General features: G+C 32.5%; 1 protein-coding gene across 2 annotated transcripts in view; it reads right to left on the bottom strand.

Annotated features, from left to right (window-relative positions):
* Positions 1–6,080: 6,080 nt before the first annotated feature.
* The window catches only part of Cep135 (Centrosomal protein 135kDa), a 218,125-nt gene continuing 207,695 nt past the window's right edge, over positions 6,081–16,510 (bottom strand). For both annotated transcript variants that reach the window (XM_072526296.1, XM_072526299.1), the window contains one exon: positions 6,081–16,430. In XM_072526296.1, the coding sequence (XP_072382397.1) occupies positions 16,286–16,430 (145 nt within the window). In that variant the 3' untranslated portion in view covers positions 6,081–16,285. The remainder of the gene's footprint in view (positions 16,431–16,510) is intronic.

Below are 16,510 nucleotides of genomic sequence, written 5' to 3'. Positions count from 1 at the left end.
CAGAGCACATAGAGAAAATTAAACAGATCGCGGACGAGCGACATGCCCTATACAAAGCTCGAACACCATGAAAGCGACTAAAATCCAGGAAAAGCTTTCTGGAACAGTGCAGGATGAACCGCCTGAGTATTTTCCTCTTCCGCAGGTTCAACTTTAAAACGTACAAAACTATGAATAGAATAAGAACGAGGGTCGCTCCAGTAAAATCAAACATGGCAAAATGGGGAAAAATAGACCAAGATGATGTGAACTGTGACTGTGGAGAAACACAGAATATGGAACATCTTCTTACATGCAGAAACTGTCCTCATCGATGTACCCTCGAAGATTTGTGGCTCGCCAACAAAGATGGAACCGACGTAGTCCGATACTGGGCCGAAATTGTATGAATGACATGTCCGGACACGATAAAGTAATGTAAGTATTAATTAAACGTATCGTTCCAAGAACAAAATATAATTGAAATGTCAAATAGTAGTTCAGATTTCTTTCCTAGATGGCGTCATTAGTTTACTGGACAAACGGTGTGACTTGTCATCATAGCCTTTTATATAGATAGATTAGGACAAACAAGTTTCTGGTCATATTTGCCTGATTATGTTGATAGTAATTTGCAACGGGACTTTTACAAAAGAAATGTTACTCTTACGAATATTATTTGATTTTGCATAAATCGAGCATTATTGGTTATGAATTTAATCTGCGCGTTTTATTTATTTTTATATTATAAATCATGTTCACGTGTTATACGCAAAATTCATATTTTTCGTTGCCACTAATTCATAAAAATGCTTCACTATCACTTATAAGCGATATATGATGAATTTTTTGACATCACTAGATATTTGTACATATTTTCACAATTTTTGTTTAATTTCGTAAGTCTACCTCGAAACGATGCGAGCTTTGTATTAAAGAATCGCTACTTCAAGTACAAAACATTCGAAAAAAAAATTAGTACTTTTCAAACTATTTATACATTTCGTGGAGTATTTAATTATTACAACTTTTACAATGCTTTTTTTATTCTACTTTATACATAATATAAAATACACTTGTAATGTCGGCGAAGGCCGACAACCCTGTGAGTTTATTCTCCATAAGAAAAGCATTGCCCTACCTTAGCCGTACTGCACTCTCAGTGTGAATTTCACTGTAGGTAATTATTAAAAAACCGTTTAGGTAATTTAAGTTTATTTAAAATCCTTTATAAAAGGTATAAAATTTAAATTATATACCTTTTATAAAGGATTTTGAATAAGCTCTTGTGATTGATGATATGCAGCCAACTACAAAAATTTCATTTTCCTTGTGGAGTTTAGGTAATTATTTTCGCCAATCGTCCAAGGTACAAAACGATATTTATTTTACCTAGGCCAAATTGTAAGCGCTCAAGAATGTATTTTTTTTTTAAGAAAATCAACTCATGCAATCGGTTGTTCTTTTTATTTTACGTAATACAATAGTTTATACCTGCCTCAGTTTAAGGAAATTTCAACTCGAAGGTTGATGTTATGAAAATTTTAAATTCAAGTGACGTCAGTTTGTATAAATCGTGATGTAGCATGATTTACGTATGAAAAATACTATATATACTATATATCCTAATATGTAATCGGTGTTTATATGCCGTATTCCGGAATTTTTTATTCCCGATGATCCGTCGTATGTCTTTCTAAAGTTCAAATCGATATTCAACTGTTTGGTGCATCTGGGGAAAACTGTTGTATTCCATTTGATGCGAACTCTCTTCTTTGGGGTTAAAATGATTGGGTGTTTTTAAATTTCGAACATCCGTAGATGTTCATAATATCAAACTACTGCCTACGGATGTTTAGAGAAAGCTATTGGAATTCGAAAACACCGGATTCAGACGTACCGGCCATTTCAATACCAATTCGAACACCATGAGGCACATAACGAGTAGATATAGTCGAGGAAGATCATCAGTGTTTTAGGGTAATAATACAAAGTCATATTTAGATCTTCTCACAGCGCATTTAACCCTTTCATGGGCGTAAGCAAAATAAATAGTTCTAAACAATTTTCTTTGACTGGTTAACCAGTATGTAACTACCCCTAATGATTCATAGTAAAAAAAAATTTTGCCGCTCCCCCTATTTTATTAGGGTGGTGGGAATAATACTTCCCAGTACCCATACGGGAAAAATATTAATTCAAAAAAAGGAACATTTCAAACTAATTTTACTTCATTTAGAATTCATAAAATACACAATAGGTATGCATAAACGAGTAAATACATCTCACTGACATGAAATTTCTTAAAACAGAGTATTATGCCTAATGAAAGATTGCAGTAGGTGCAGATATACCGAGTCCTTTTCTCATTTTGCTTAGTACTGCACATCTTACATCGCCTATAATTTTTCTTCTTGTTTGCTGTATGTCTATCAACTTCCGCTAATCTCACTTTATTTGAAATTAAACGTTTATTTGCTACAAATATTACGGATTTATTTCTACGTTTCAGTGAAGTAAAGCCAGAATTCATACTAATCTTCATTAGTATGAACCAATTGACTATAGCCACATCGACAAAATAGTAGAAAATTTTGAACGACTATTTAGAGATCTTCGTCCAATGGAATATACTCGTATTTCGTGATATTGGTCGAACTTGGCGACACGGCCCATTATCTCATTATAAACGCGTGCAGCTTTAGGGCATGATACATTTGTTGTGGAGCCATCTTTATTTTTACGATTGACAAAATCTATATCTCGTGGAGAGAAACAGTTTCTCAAGATGTTGACTGGTTTATTATAAATCCACTTTATTTATTAATTGTATCGTTGGATGGTACCCATCCAACTACCTTTTGTTTTGTACTAAACATACATTCTGCAAGGCACATCTTCATTTTACTTTTATACATATCTAGTAATGGTAATCCCTTCCTGTGTGATCACACCGTACCAACAGCATAAATCTTATCACTTAATAACTTTTGCATAAAAGGAAATGATGTAAAAAAATGTTCAAAGGCTATCAAACATCTCTTGCTTTTAGACAGTTGGCAAGGTAAGGACAACCTTTTTACCTATTTTTTTTTTGCGCTCCGTCAACGTCTGCCGACTTTCCAGTGTAAATATGGAATTTGTATATATATATATATATATATATATATATATATATATATATATATATATATGGCCTGTAATTGAGACTGTCAAACACAATACTTTATAGCTTCGTTGCCTCGATAGGCATGTATTGTTTGAGTGATGATCTGCCCTTGAACGATATCATCGATTCATCCTCGGCAAAGTAAGATAACTGGTTATACGTAGATTGGATTGTACTGTTTAGTTTTTCCACAAGAGGCCTCACCGTATGAAATTTGTCATATCCAGGTTTTCCTCGACGAATTGAATTTTCTTGCGAAACTGCTGATACACCTAGATATGGATCAGCGGACCAGTAATTGGAAAACTAAGGAAGTGGATGTATTCCCATTGTAATCATTACTCCAATTAGAGCCTTCACTTCGTCTCGATTTGTATCTTGCCAATTATTAGATGGAGCGGGTTGATTTGTCTTATTAGTGTCAATTTTGCTTTGCGTATCAAGAATATAATATTGAAGACAAAGAAATAATTGATTTCTTTGTCTTCAATATTAAAATCGTATGCAGAATTGGTGTCTTTGGAAAAATCAAGTGCCGATGTGATCAAGATGAGATGTAGGGAGAGAAAAATTACCTGAATATTGAGTCTGTCAAAATTCCAAATAGGCTGTATTCACTCCAGAAGAATCTGAACAGTTGTCTTTCAAATTTTCAAGTTCTTCGAAAGCACCTACATCTGCTTCTTGTTCTGAAAGTTTCTCATTGCCAGTTAAAGAATATAAATAAGCTAATGCAGCCGCAGTATCTCTGGGGTTATCTAGATCCCACATTTCGAAAATAAAATAATAAAAATGAACAACGAGGATGGGAGGTGGGAACCCACTTACAAATATAGATTTAGCATACGTCAAATACGTTCTATTATCATTGTTTTTATATGAATGTCTGTATAAAAGTCAAAAGAATAGAAAAATAATATTTAAATCCTTAGCACTCACCTTAATTTTCGTGTAAACAATTATTTATTTACAACTAGACATAACCGCACAAAAAACCATCACAACAGTGTATATTCAAACATATGAATGGTAATGTAAATTACCCCTAAAACCTTAGCTTCAAAGTAGCAGCCTCAAACCGTGGGAAAATCGAAGTACACTGCTTGTAGACGTGATATTATATAGTGGGAATTATACTTCCCATTGCCTCTGAAAGGGTTAATATCTGCAGCAGTTAAAGACGACGAAACGTCAGAAATAAACAATTCTGGAATATGGTATTTTAACAGCGATAATAAAATACCTTTACGCTATCACTTTATCTTTTGTATCGTGGCAGTACGCAATTTTTCTGATTTTTTTACTCTTTGAAAATTAATAAATACTTCGTCGTAATCGATTCTTAGCATGGTAAATTCTTCGATATCGGGGCCAGTCCCTATGGTGTAAGGGTGAAAACTATGATATCTATGAAATAATTTAATAAGTAAATTTAAATATTTGAAATAGAAAAAAAAATGTCTTCATTTCTTTAAAAGAGATTATGTCTAAGTGTATTTAAGAGGAGTACTTACCTAAACTAAGGTTTTGAAAAGAAAAAGGATAAAATAAAAACACTGTTATTTATTACATCGTATACATTAATTACAATACATGTTAAAATTTTAAAAGTTTATTCTTTACATTCCAACCTTCGTATGCAGAATATTTACTTAGATCATTGAAAAAGTTAAAAATTCTTCTAAAATATTTGTTAAATTTTTGGTGTAACACTAATATTGCGATATTTAAAACGAATTTTTATATATTGATAAAAACATAGAAATTTTTATAAGTCAAAAGTTTAACGCAGATAAAAAATATAGTTGGAGCTCTAAATTTTAATTGGCAGACATATAAACATACAAGAACGGTATCTTTTATAAATTCTAATAAATACCAGATGTATTTGGAGCTGTGATAGGTAGAAGCTATTAGAAATTTGTTTCTTAAAGTGGGGGGTTATTTTGGTGGCAAATCACCGTTACAATGAGGAGACACTGTGAAGGTTTCTATGTTTTATTTATTTACTAAAATTTTGTTTACGTTGAGCTTAGCTTGAACTTTGAAACTCCTGGCAAAATTAACACATAAAATATTAGTTTTACTATAACTTGTAATGTTTAAAGTTTTAATTCGCGACGTATAATACCTAAGAACCGTATCTTCTTCTTCTTCTTTAAGTGTCATCTCCGCATCGAAGGTTGGCAATCATCATGGCTATTCTGACCTTCGAGGCAGCTGCTCTGAACAATTGCCTTGAGCTACAACCAAACCACTCTCTCAGGTTCTTCAACCAGGAAACGCGCCTTCTTCCTACGCTTCTCCTACCCTCTACTTTTCCTTGAATTATGAGTCTCAAGATGTTGTATCTTTCGACTCTCATCACATGTCCGAGATATCGCAATTTCCTTTCTTTTATTGTATTTTCCATTTCCCTCTCTCTGCCTATTCTTCTTAACACTTCTGTATTCGTGATTCTATCTACCCATGGAATCCTTAACAATCTTCTAAATGTCCACATTTCAAACGCGTGAAGTCGATTTATTGTATTCCGGTTTAATGTCCATGATTCGGCTCCATAGTGAAGTACACTGTGTACATAGCATTTAATTAGCCTTATTCTGAGGTGCAATGCCAGATCTTTGCTGCATAAAATCTTTTTCATTTTCACGAAGTTGGCACACGTGCTTTTTCAATTTTGACTCTTATTTCTGCAGTACAATCGTCATTTTCTGTGATTATCGTTTCCAAGAAAGTATATCTTTTTACTCTCTTAATCTGCTGGCCGCCTACCGTTAATATTTCGTTTGTATTGTTGTTTTTGCTAATTGTCATGAATTTGGTTTTTTTGATGAGAGTCCGTATTCTCCACTATATCTTAATATTTTGTTCATTATTCTATCTAAGTCTTCCCAGTTGTCGGCTATTATGACTGTATCGTCGGCATATCTAATGTTGTTAATTAAACTTCCGTTCACTTTTATGCCGACTGTCTCGTTTACCAAAGCTTCTTGTATGATTTCTTCAGAATAAGCATTAAACAATAACGGCGACAATATGCAACCTTGCCTGACCCCTCTCCTTATCTCCACTTCTTCTGACACTTCTCTTCCAATTTTCACATTTGATCGTTGGCTGTAGTATAAATTTGATATCAATGTTACATCCCTCACATCCAGATTCTTGTTTTTGAGTACTTCTATAAGTCGGTCATGTCAAGAACCTTATCAAGTTGGCCTTATCTATCGTTTATAACATATACAATTTATATGAAACAAATTAATCATGTGATTATAAATAAATCATTAGTTGAACCGTTTCATAAATGTTTTATGTGCCATACAATGCAACCATATGCGGTTGTGAATTGTGTCATTAGCAACATCCAGTTAATGTCCATTATCTCCACATTTAGCTGTTATTTAGGATGTCTTAGTTTCGGCAGTCGACTACATAGTCACAGACTTAGAGAATCGCTACAGATAAATCCTCAATTAATCCTAAATCAAGGCTCATTAAATAGACGTTAAAATAGTCGGACAGTTAAATGTCTTGATGACCTTTTTTATAGAACAAGAACACAAACTGTTAAAAATCCTAAAATGTCAGAAATGATCGATAGACACGTTCCCTAATTGCCAATCTGATCGACTGGTTCTGTGTTAACTAGTAGTTTCAAATGTAAAGATTTCTGGACAAAAGTCAGGGTTCATCAAATAATGGTTATTATAAGAGATGTGTTAATTTTTTTACAGGGATTTATTTTGAAAGTCAAGTATGTATTTAATACACAAAATAATTATTTTTCAAATAGAAATATTTTACATATCCAAATTATACTATACATATTATATAAATACAAGTTTTTGATTTATCCTAAATTATACATAAAATACAGAAATTATTGACTATTTTTATTGTGAATTAAACCTAATAATGAACAAGAAAGAACAACCAATTGTATTTATAAAACATTTTTATTTAGGTGAAACATCAAGGCCATTAAATGTTAGAATAAGAGAACATCCATTTTATATCCACAATAGAGAATTTAATAGATTTCAAATCTGTAAACACACATAAGAAAATGAACATAGAGTTCAATGGAATGATTCATGTATAGTCCTGAAAGAAACATATGGTAAAAAGGAAAAATCAAAAGAGCTGCTCTTATTATATCATGTAAAAATAAAACACTGAAAACTTTGTTTTTTATTTAATAAAATGTCAAATCAAAAACTACACAAGAAAGTCCTGAAATTAGTATTTCCACCACCAGAGAAAAAATCCAGTACCTTCTGCTCGATTACATATACAGGCAAAATATCAACAAAAATAGCCAAACACATAAAAAAGAAAGGAATAACACCAGCTTTCAGAACAAATAACAACCTAGGCAAATATATTAAAAACAACAAGAACCAAAATAAAAAAACACTTACACATTGGTGTATACAAACTTAAATGTGGCGACTGCCCAAAAACTTACATCGGTCAAACGGGTAGAAATTTTAATAAACGAATAGCAGAACATAAAAGGGCTTTCAATAATAGAAAAACAGATTCTACATACGCACTTCACCTTCTAGATCATAATCATTCTTTTAATGACGAATTTAAAATTCTTCACATTCAAAATAAAGGCCTTAAGCTATCTTTGTTAGAATCTATGGGAATCAACAAATTAAAAAACACAGATATAATTCTGAATGACCAACTTGAGACAAACAGTTCTCCGCTCCTCAACCTATTTTATTAGAGACTATAAAGTGTAAACGCATGCCAAAAATAGATCACTTGAGAAAGGCAATCAGCCGAAACAGCTGTAGTGATGAGTTGAAAATAAATTTTGTGGAAGTTTTGAAAACAAAAGTTTTCAGTGTTTTATTGTTACATAAAATGAATTTCCATCAAGTAACGGTCGAATCCATCACTTATTATATCAAATAAAACCCATTGTGACGCAAATTCCTCAGAAGAATGCGGTAGGATCTGATACCAATATTAAAAAAGAAACGAATACAAAGAAAATATCACTATTAGTAAGTTATTAACATTTCGAGGATACATCCTTTATGTTTTAAAATCACATACATATGAAATTGGAGTTTGATGTTAATATTGATACTAAATTAAGGAGACTAAATGTAAGACCAAATACTTCATGTCGGGATAGTATCATGCGTTTTTTTCCTAGGTCTTCCTTATGATTTACAATGGGATCACTAACGAGCGAATTTTACTGTCATAATTAGGTGTAGTTATTTTTTTAAAGAGAAATCACATGATATCATTTTCTGTCAAGTAATCCCAAGTTAAAGTTTATTTCATGTAATGAAATGAAATATTTTCCAATGAAGTCGTCCCAGGAACAAACTTCACAAATATTGATAATATCACTGTAAAGTCATCTCCTTTAAAATATATAATATATGTCTGAATTGTTAATATGACACAAAATAACTTGTTTAATCTATATTTTGAGAATGATTTCCGAAATAGAAATCGAAACGTCAAAATAAACGAATTAAAGTGAAATTGTGGTTAATTCCCAATAAAAATAGTAAATATTGCTTCAGCACAATATTAAAAATCCGGAAAGGTCTGAATGTGTACTTGCGTAGGGCATATATTATCTGAATTATCAATATACAAGTATTTTTTCTAACCACAAAGTCTTTAATGTATGATTTGAATTAAATATGAAACTTAAAGAACTCTCGGAAAAGCAACAAGGTAAAAATATCACAGATAAATGCCTATCCAGAATAATATATTATCTATATTACAGTGTGATGATCTAATGGAGTAGGATTAGTTTTTTACGAATTACGAATTTTTTACGATATGGAACACTCATAAAAATATTTTTTATATTTTAAATCCTTAGGCAAGTCATAGCCCATCAAAGTTAACAATATAAAAGCAGACAAATGTCTATAAAAACTGTTAAAAATTTTAAATGGTTTAAAAAGTTTTATATACAAGTTAAAAGCCTTAAATAATGTTTAATTTAAAATCTGTACCAAAGGAATAAGCAGCATGTGGTGTACCTCACGTATCTCCCAATTGTAACACATTTCACGATCCAACTTAGAAATCCGTAATCCACGGATTACGGAACCAACCGTAGAAATTAAAAGCCGTATAGAACAAGCCAGAGCCACTTTTGCAAAAATGAGGAACGTACTTTGCAGCCATGATCTTAGCATTGACCTTCGAGCTCAAATGAAATACTGCTATATTTTTCCAGTGCTACTGTCCGGAGTGGAAGCATGGACTCTAAGTGCGGCGATGATTAAACGCTTGGAAGCCTTTGAGATATGGTTATATAGACGACAACTACGATTAAGCTGGGTCGACAGAGTTAGAAATGAGGAGGTCCTTAAACGCCTGAACCAAACAACACAACTGATTAACATAATGAAGAGACGCAAGCTCTAATACCTCAGTCCCATGACAAAAATATGAAATTTTACATCTGATAATAGGAAAGGAGTGGATAATAAAAGTAAAATGTAATGGAATGTCTCGCAAAACAGGAAAAAAAAATAAAATAGGTATATCGATGGAAGGCAACCGTATATACGTATTTCTGACTGTTGGTCGTACATATATATATATATATATATATATATATATATATATATATATATATATATATATATATATATATGTACCGTAACTTAGAATTGTAGAGTTAGAATATTAAAAAACTTTGTTAGTAACAACATAATGATGTTTTTTGTTACTATGTGCAAAAAAAGTTTTTTTTAACGTTGGAAATGTATGGTAGCTTTGAACTTAAAACGTGAAGGTTTACCCAAGGTTAATCGAAAAACCCAATGTAACTACATTTAAAAGGAGGTAATTCTTTGAATTGTCGGCAATAACCAATTATTGGGCAAAGCCCGAAATTGGACAATCCTAGCATTGTACGGAAATTATTGTCCACACGAACTGTACAATAACCGAAATGATCAAAATTAAGAATTATTATCGAAACGTTCATCGATTCGAATCGATTAATATTGACAAGCGACATACCAAATCAAAAATCGAACAGTTCCTGTTAATTATTTGATATTTTTATATTTTCCATTTATATATAGAGGTGTTCTTTTTCGACTCGAGAATGTGATAAAATGCTGTGTCAAACTAAAATATAAATAATAAGAAGAAACTGTTCTACAATAAAGTGATAATGTTAGTGAAACATTTCAAAGCTTCAAGAGATATATTCTTCTTCTTAGGGTGCCTGTCCATTCCGAACATTGGTGATCATTCTGGCTATGATGACTTTGTTGGTTGCTATACGGAATAGCTGTGTTGAGGTCTTTCTATACCATGCTCTCAGGTTAGCAAGCCAGGATATTCTTCTTCGTTCTGGGGCCTTTTTTCCCTCAATTTTACCTTGCAAAATGCATTGGAGTAGCTCATATCTGCCTTGATTTCTCATTATATGTCCCAAGTACTACAGCTTACGGCCCTTCACGATGTTGACCAAATCCGCGGTTGTGTTCATCCTCCGTAGTACTTCTTCACTTCTTCATTGGTGACCTTGTCTGTCCACGGTATCTTCAGGAACCTTCTGTATAACCATAGCTCAAAAGCCTGAAGTTTTGATAGAGTTTCCGCCTTCAATGTCCACGTTGCTACTCCGTACAGAAGTACTAAGTACACGTACCATTTAAGGAGCCTTATTTTTGTTTCTAGGGTGAGGTCATGGCTCTTGAACACAGAGCTCATAGTCAAGAATGCACTTTTTGCCTTTCCGATGCAACATTTAATCTCTTGGGTATTGTCCCACGACTCAAGAGATAGATACATTACTATAATACAGGCAAGATGTTTTGTGAAACATTTCAGTAAGATTATTAAATCAGTATTTCATTAAATCCTAACGTGTCAAATGGACCGGCCATGTCCACATACTCCTTAATAACCGCCTTACCAAGGAAGAAGCCCGACATACAGAAGACCCTTAGGACTATGGTCAGATTTAAGAACAATGGGGCTACCCACTGACTCAACTTCATGGACAACCGGATGGATAACTTCGAGATGGAAGCGGGTTGTACAGTAAGCCAAGACCCACCCTGAGTTGTAGTGCTACGAGAAGAAGAAGAAGAAATTTCTAAAATATTTCTTCAAGAAAAAGAAAAGGCATAAGAATATGAAAAGAAAAAGAAGACCTATTGGTTCAAAATTCAATTGTGTTTTCCTTTACAACAAGAGAATCCTATATTCCAGATTTCAAGGACTTTCCTTCAACAGTTATTGCACAGACGGAAAGAAGGATAGACACGATTGCAACAAGGACCTGACGGGTTTTTAGTAGTTAGAACTGAATTTACGAAAACATCAAAACTTAAAACAGGAGTTTGTGAAATATAAAACAGGCCAATAAATACATACGAACATGATGCAGCTTACATTACATTATAACTGATTGTATGATAAGACTTTGTGCTATTTAAAATTGTATAACGTTAAAAGTTATACAATTACTCCAAAAACAGTTACTTCAAAAACAAAACAAAAAAAGGTAATCTATTGGTAACAACAAATTGTTGTATATCTTTAAAAATATTTATGGAAAATACTCATAAAAATAACTAGCGACTACTTTGTTGATGTTATACCATACTTATAAGGATTTGTGCTTTGTTGTTTGATCATATTATTGTACTTAGATTATGATTTTTTACTGACTGAAAAGTGTTTATGTCCTTTAATGATTGACATACTCATGTATTTCGTATACGAGAAATATGTTATGAGAACCAACATAGGCACAAATAGAAAATTACCTTTTAGAGAAGATAACAGTTATTCAAGACAATTCCTTTCTTGCTGCTGTGGTGGAATGAGCTTCTAGCAGAAATGGGTATACTACTAAACATTAGTCTTATAGTAAATATGAGTATCTTATTTGTTTTTACATGTTCTACCAGTGTTCCTTTAAAACCGTTTTATTTTTTTTACGGATATTGCTAAAACTAAACAAATTTAAACCTATTCTGAATCAAAATTTTAACATCTATTCCACATAACAATTCTACCTAAATTAAATTTTAAACACCAAAATTCGTATACAATTTATATATAATCATGTTAACATATCCAGGACATTCGATAAAAGTTTATTAACACAGTTAATAAATTTTGAATCACTTCATTAAAAAAATTAAATTCCAAATTATCGTTATAGTAAATGTAGTTCAGTTGACATAAATACGTTAACATTGAGCTAAGTAGACTTTCTGTCAACACTAATGGGTTATATAATAAATTCCAATCGACTACCTTCGAGTTTTAAAATAGTTAATTCTCAAATAAAATTATTATACTTTATTCCATTACATTATACAAGAGACGGAAACACACGAGTTTTATATTGTTATCACGTAAATGAAATTTTTAGTTTTTTTTTTATTCATTTAACTAGTCATTATTTGATTAAATTTAACTTAAAAAAATGGTAAAGGTCAGTAAACAATTTTCAAAAAACCGGTTTTTGTACATAGAACCTTCTAGAATAGGGACAAATACGTCGACCTCTTTGCACCGAAATGTACTAATCGGACTACCTATGACATAGAGATATCTGTTGGAAAAGGATAATGTAACGACTTTCCTTTTGATTTCTAGTTCTCTAATACCCTGACTGTTGTCGTTAGACGGAATTTGCATTAAGTTGAAGCATTTTGAAACGAAATGTCAATGTAGCGTCAGTCATAACATCTCTATAACACGTCCCAAAACTTTAAATGTTTTAACGAATTATGATTTTTTTAGAACCGGACACAGCATAAGTGCAGCAATTATCATTCTATTACTACTATTTTAGATTTTATATCACCTTAAGGCTTTCCTGTAGAAATCAACAAATGAGTGACACTGGGTCACAATTTTCTATCTCTTACTGTACTACTTACCCATCGCCCAACTCAACTTTGCTCGTTACCTTCAAAGAAAGCTGTAGGCTCTTTGGATTTTATATTGCATACGTTTGAAATGAAAATTTCAAATGGACAAGTGGTCAACTACGAAATTTGTAATTTCTTCTTCTTCATGTGCCTTGTCCGTTCCGAACGTTGGCAATCAACATGGCTATTCTGACTTTGTTTACGGCAGATCTGAATAGTTCAGCAGATGATAATCCGAACCATTGCCGCAAGTTTTGGAGCCACGAGTGTCTTCTCCTCCCTGGACCCCTTCTGCTGTCTATTTTCCCTTGAACGATCAGTTGTAGTACTCTATATTTATTATGTCTGATAACGTGACCCAAGTATTCCAACTTTCTTTTCTTTATAATTATTCCTACCTCTCTCTCTTTACCTATCCGGCGTAGTACCTCTTCGTTGGTCACGTGCTCAGTCCAGGATATACGTAATATACGTCGGTAAGCCCACATTTCGAAGGCCTCTACTTTTTTCATCAATGTTGCGGTCATTGTCCACGCCTCCATTCCATATAACAAAACCGGGAATACATAACATTTCAGAAGTCGAATTTTGAGAGGTAGGGTGAGGCTTTTAGAGGTGAAAATTTGCTTCATGCTAGTGAACGATGCTCTTGCCTTTTCTACTCTTATACGTATTTCCTTCGCTTGATCCCAATTTGAGTTAACTGTTGTTCCCAAGTAGATGTACGAATCCACGTGTTCAATTCTTTCATTGTCTAATATCAGTTGCTGTGGTGGTTGTTGGGTTTTGCTTACTAACATCCATTTGGTTTTTGTGATATTTAGTCTGAGTCCGTATTGTGCACTTGTTTTTTGTATCTTACTCATTAGGCAACTCAGTTCCTCCATGCTACTTGCTAGAATCACAGTGTCATCAGCATACCTTATGTTATTAATTATTTCTCCATTTATCTTTATGCCTTCTGTGCTTTCCTCCAGCGCTGTCTTAAATACTTCTTCTGAGTATATATTAAAGACAATAGGAGACAAGATACAGCCCTGTCGTACCCCTTTCTTGATTTGTAATTTACTAGATTAAAATTTGCTGATGATCAGGTTTATGCTACGTGTCGCCGAACGCAACAAATTAAACATGTCTCACTATAACAGCTGCAACGTCCTTCGGTACTATTACTAAATAAATATTTTTTAACACTTTAGGTCATGAATAAATACATCTTTAAATGTTATTATCCTCTTACTTTTTCTTTCATACAAAAATCTCTAAAAACACTTTATTTATAGGCTTCTACAGTGGCTTTACCCATTAATGAATTAAACAATCAAAGTGGTGATAATTATGCTATAATGTTTTAAACATATTTATATCTATTTAAAAGGATGCACAGTGTAATGGAACAAGCATATATTAAAATTACATATAACGATTTGCCATATATGAGAGTTTTAAAATTACATTATGATTAATCACCGTTATAGCCATGGCAGTGCTAATAATATTAAAATATTTGTACTGCTCAAAAAATATGTTTTCTTTATATTATTAGTAATTTAAAAATACACAAAAGAAGAACAAACATATAGATAATTGACTAAACACAGAACTGAAAAAATATTTATAAATAAGTAAAAAATAACTGCTTAGTCCAGTCGCCAGAGAATTGACATCTGACATATTGAATTTTACTGAGAATATCAATTTTGGGACTTCAAAAAGATGCAAAAAAGTTTGCCACTCTTACTCCCGGGCTTCTCCCTAAAACGGGGAGACGGAAAACATCGATTTACCAAGAATCTGTAAGCCGTTGAAAAAATGTTTCGATCAAGAAATGCAGCTGAGATAATTTTGAATAAAAATGTTTAGTAGCACTTTTTCGGTAGAATGAACCGTTCTCTTAGAAGTAACGCTTGAAAGGACCGGCGATTTAAAATGTCAGTTACGCGCGCGAAATAATTTTTTAAAATACATTTGTATCAAATCGACGGTAAAAATTCGATATCTTTTGATCAATGCATTTTGAAGGTGAAAAGTTCTGCTTTCGTATGCAATTTTTAAATTTTCTATAAAGATTCTATAAAGCTGGTAAATAAATAAACATTGCGCGATTTTTTCCATTTTTTACAATTTTCATGAGATCAGTAAAATTTATCACTTCAATTGATCGGTCACTGTAAAATTTTCATTGTTAGAGCCTAATCTTCAAAATCTATTACATGAAATTTCAATTTTGAGTTTTAGCAACAAATATGAGACATTTGAAATATACCTAAAAAACGCTGAATTTAAATTCTCACGTTACAAAAGATCTCACGGCACGGAAAATGCTTCCATAAAGGCGGCATAGGATGGAATTTGTAGCTGAAGTTATGCAGTATTGAAAAACGTAATTATGCAATCGAAAAGAAGGAGTTTTAAATGTTTTAGATATCATGAAATATAGAAACTAACTTTATTTTCGACACAATGCAAAAATTGTATACGAAAGCTGCTCTCTTCACCTTTAAAACGCATTTTAAATTTTGTCGATAGGACACTTTGATCAAAAGATATCGAACTTTACCCTTCGAGTTAATACAAATTTTATTTAAAATTGATATCGCGCCTGTAACTGACACTCAATATCGCCGGCCGCTTCAAGCGTTGTTTCTAAGAGAACGGTTCATTCTACACAAAATGTGCTAATAAAAAATTTTGTTTAAAATGATCTGTTACATTATTTATTTAAAACATTTTTTTTTATATAGCGTGCAGATTCTTGATAAATCGATTTTTTTCGATTTCCCTGCAGCTACGGGAGAGAGTTTTAGTGGCTAGCCGGAGGTAGTGGTGGAAAACTTTCTGCATCTTTTTGAAGTCACAAAATTGACCTTAATCCCATGATTTTTAGAGGCTCAGTGCCATTTTCGTCTCTGACGACTAGAGTACAGTGTAATGGTTAGCAGCAAAGTAAACAGCAATTATAGTGAGGTTCTGTCAGGTGCGAAGAGTTTTCGCCTCGAATGACCGGTCTCCTCCGACCAACGAACCGTTAGAAAGCGATCGTTTCACCTGCATTAATTTAGAATATAAGAAGCTCCAAGAGTTAAAACAAAGATGTATATATAGATAAATAAAAAAAATAGATAAGCTAGAAAGTATAGAAATGATAATTTCAAGTACTATCGTTAAAAGTTTTAACTTCCTCTGTCAATTGTAAAATAAAGATAAAATCAAATCACATGCGTTAAAGTGAAGGATAACGTTTATTGTCATCTTCTCTGGCCCTACTAAATCTTTCATTGGCAATATCCCTCCTTAACTGCTTATTTTCTTGACTATATTCTAAAGCCTTCTCATGGTATAGATCCAATTCTTGAGTTGTTGATCTTCTGCAAGTAAATTTTCCGTATTTCATATGTAGCAAAAAAAAAATAAACAAATATTTTTATTAATTACAACGATAAATCAA

Source organism: Diabrotica undecimpunctata, chromosome 3 (assembly GCF_040954645.1).
Source record: "Diabrotica undecimpunctata isolate CICGRU chromosome 3, icDiaUnde3, whole genome shotgun sequence".
Taxonomy (NCBI): Eukaryota; Metazoa; Arthropoda; class Insecta; order Coleoptera; family Chrysomelidae; genus Diabrotica; species Diabrotica undecimpunctata.
Note: the sequence above shows the minus strand (reverse complement) of the source record. Positions and strands in the feature narration are given on the sequence as shown.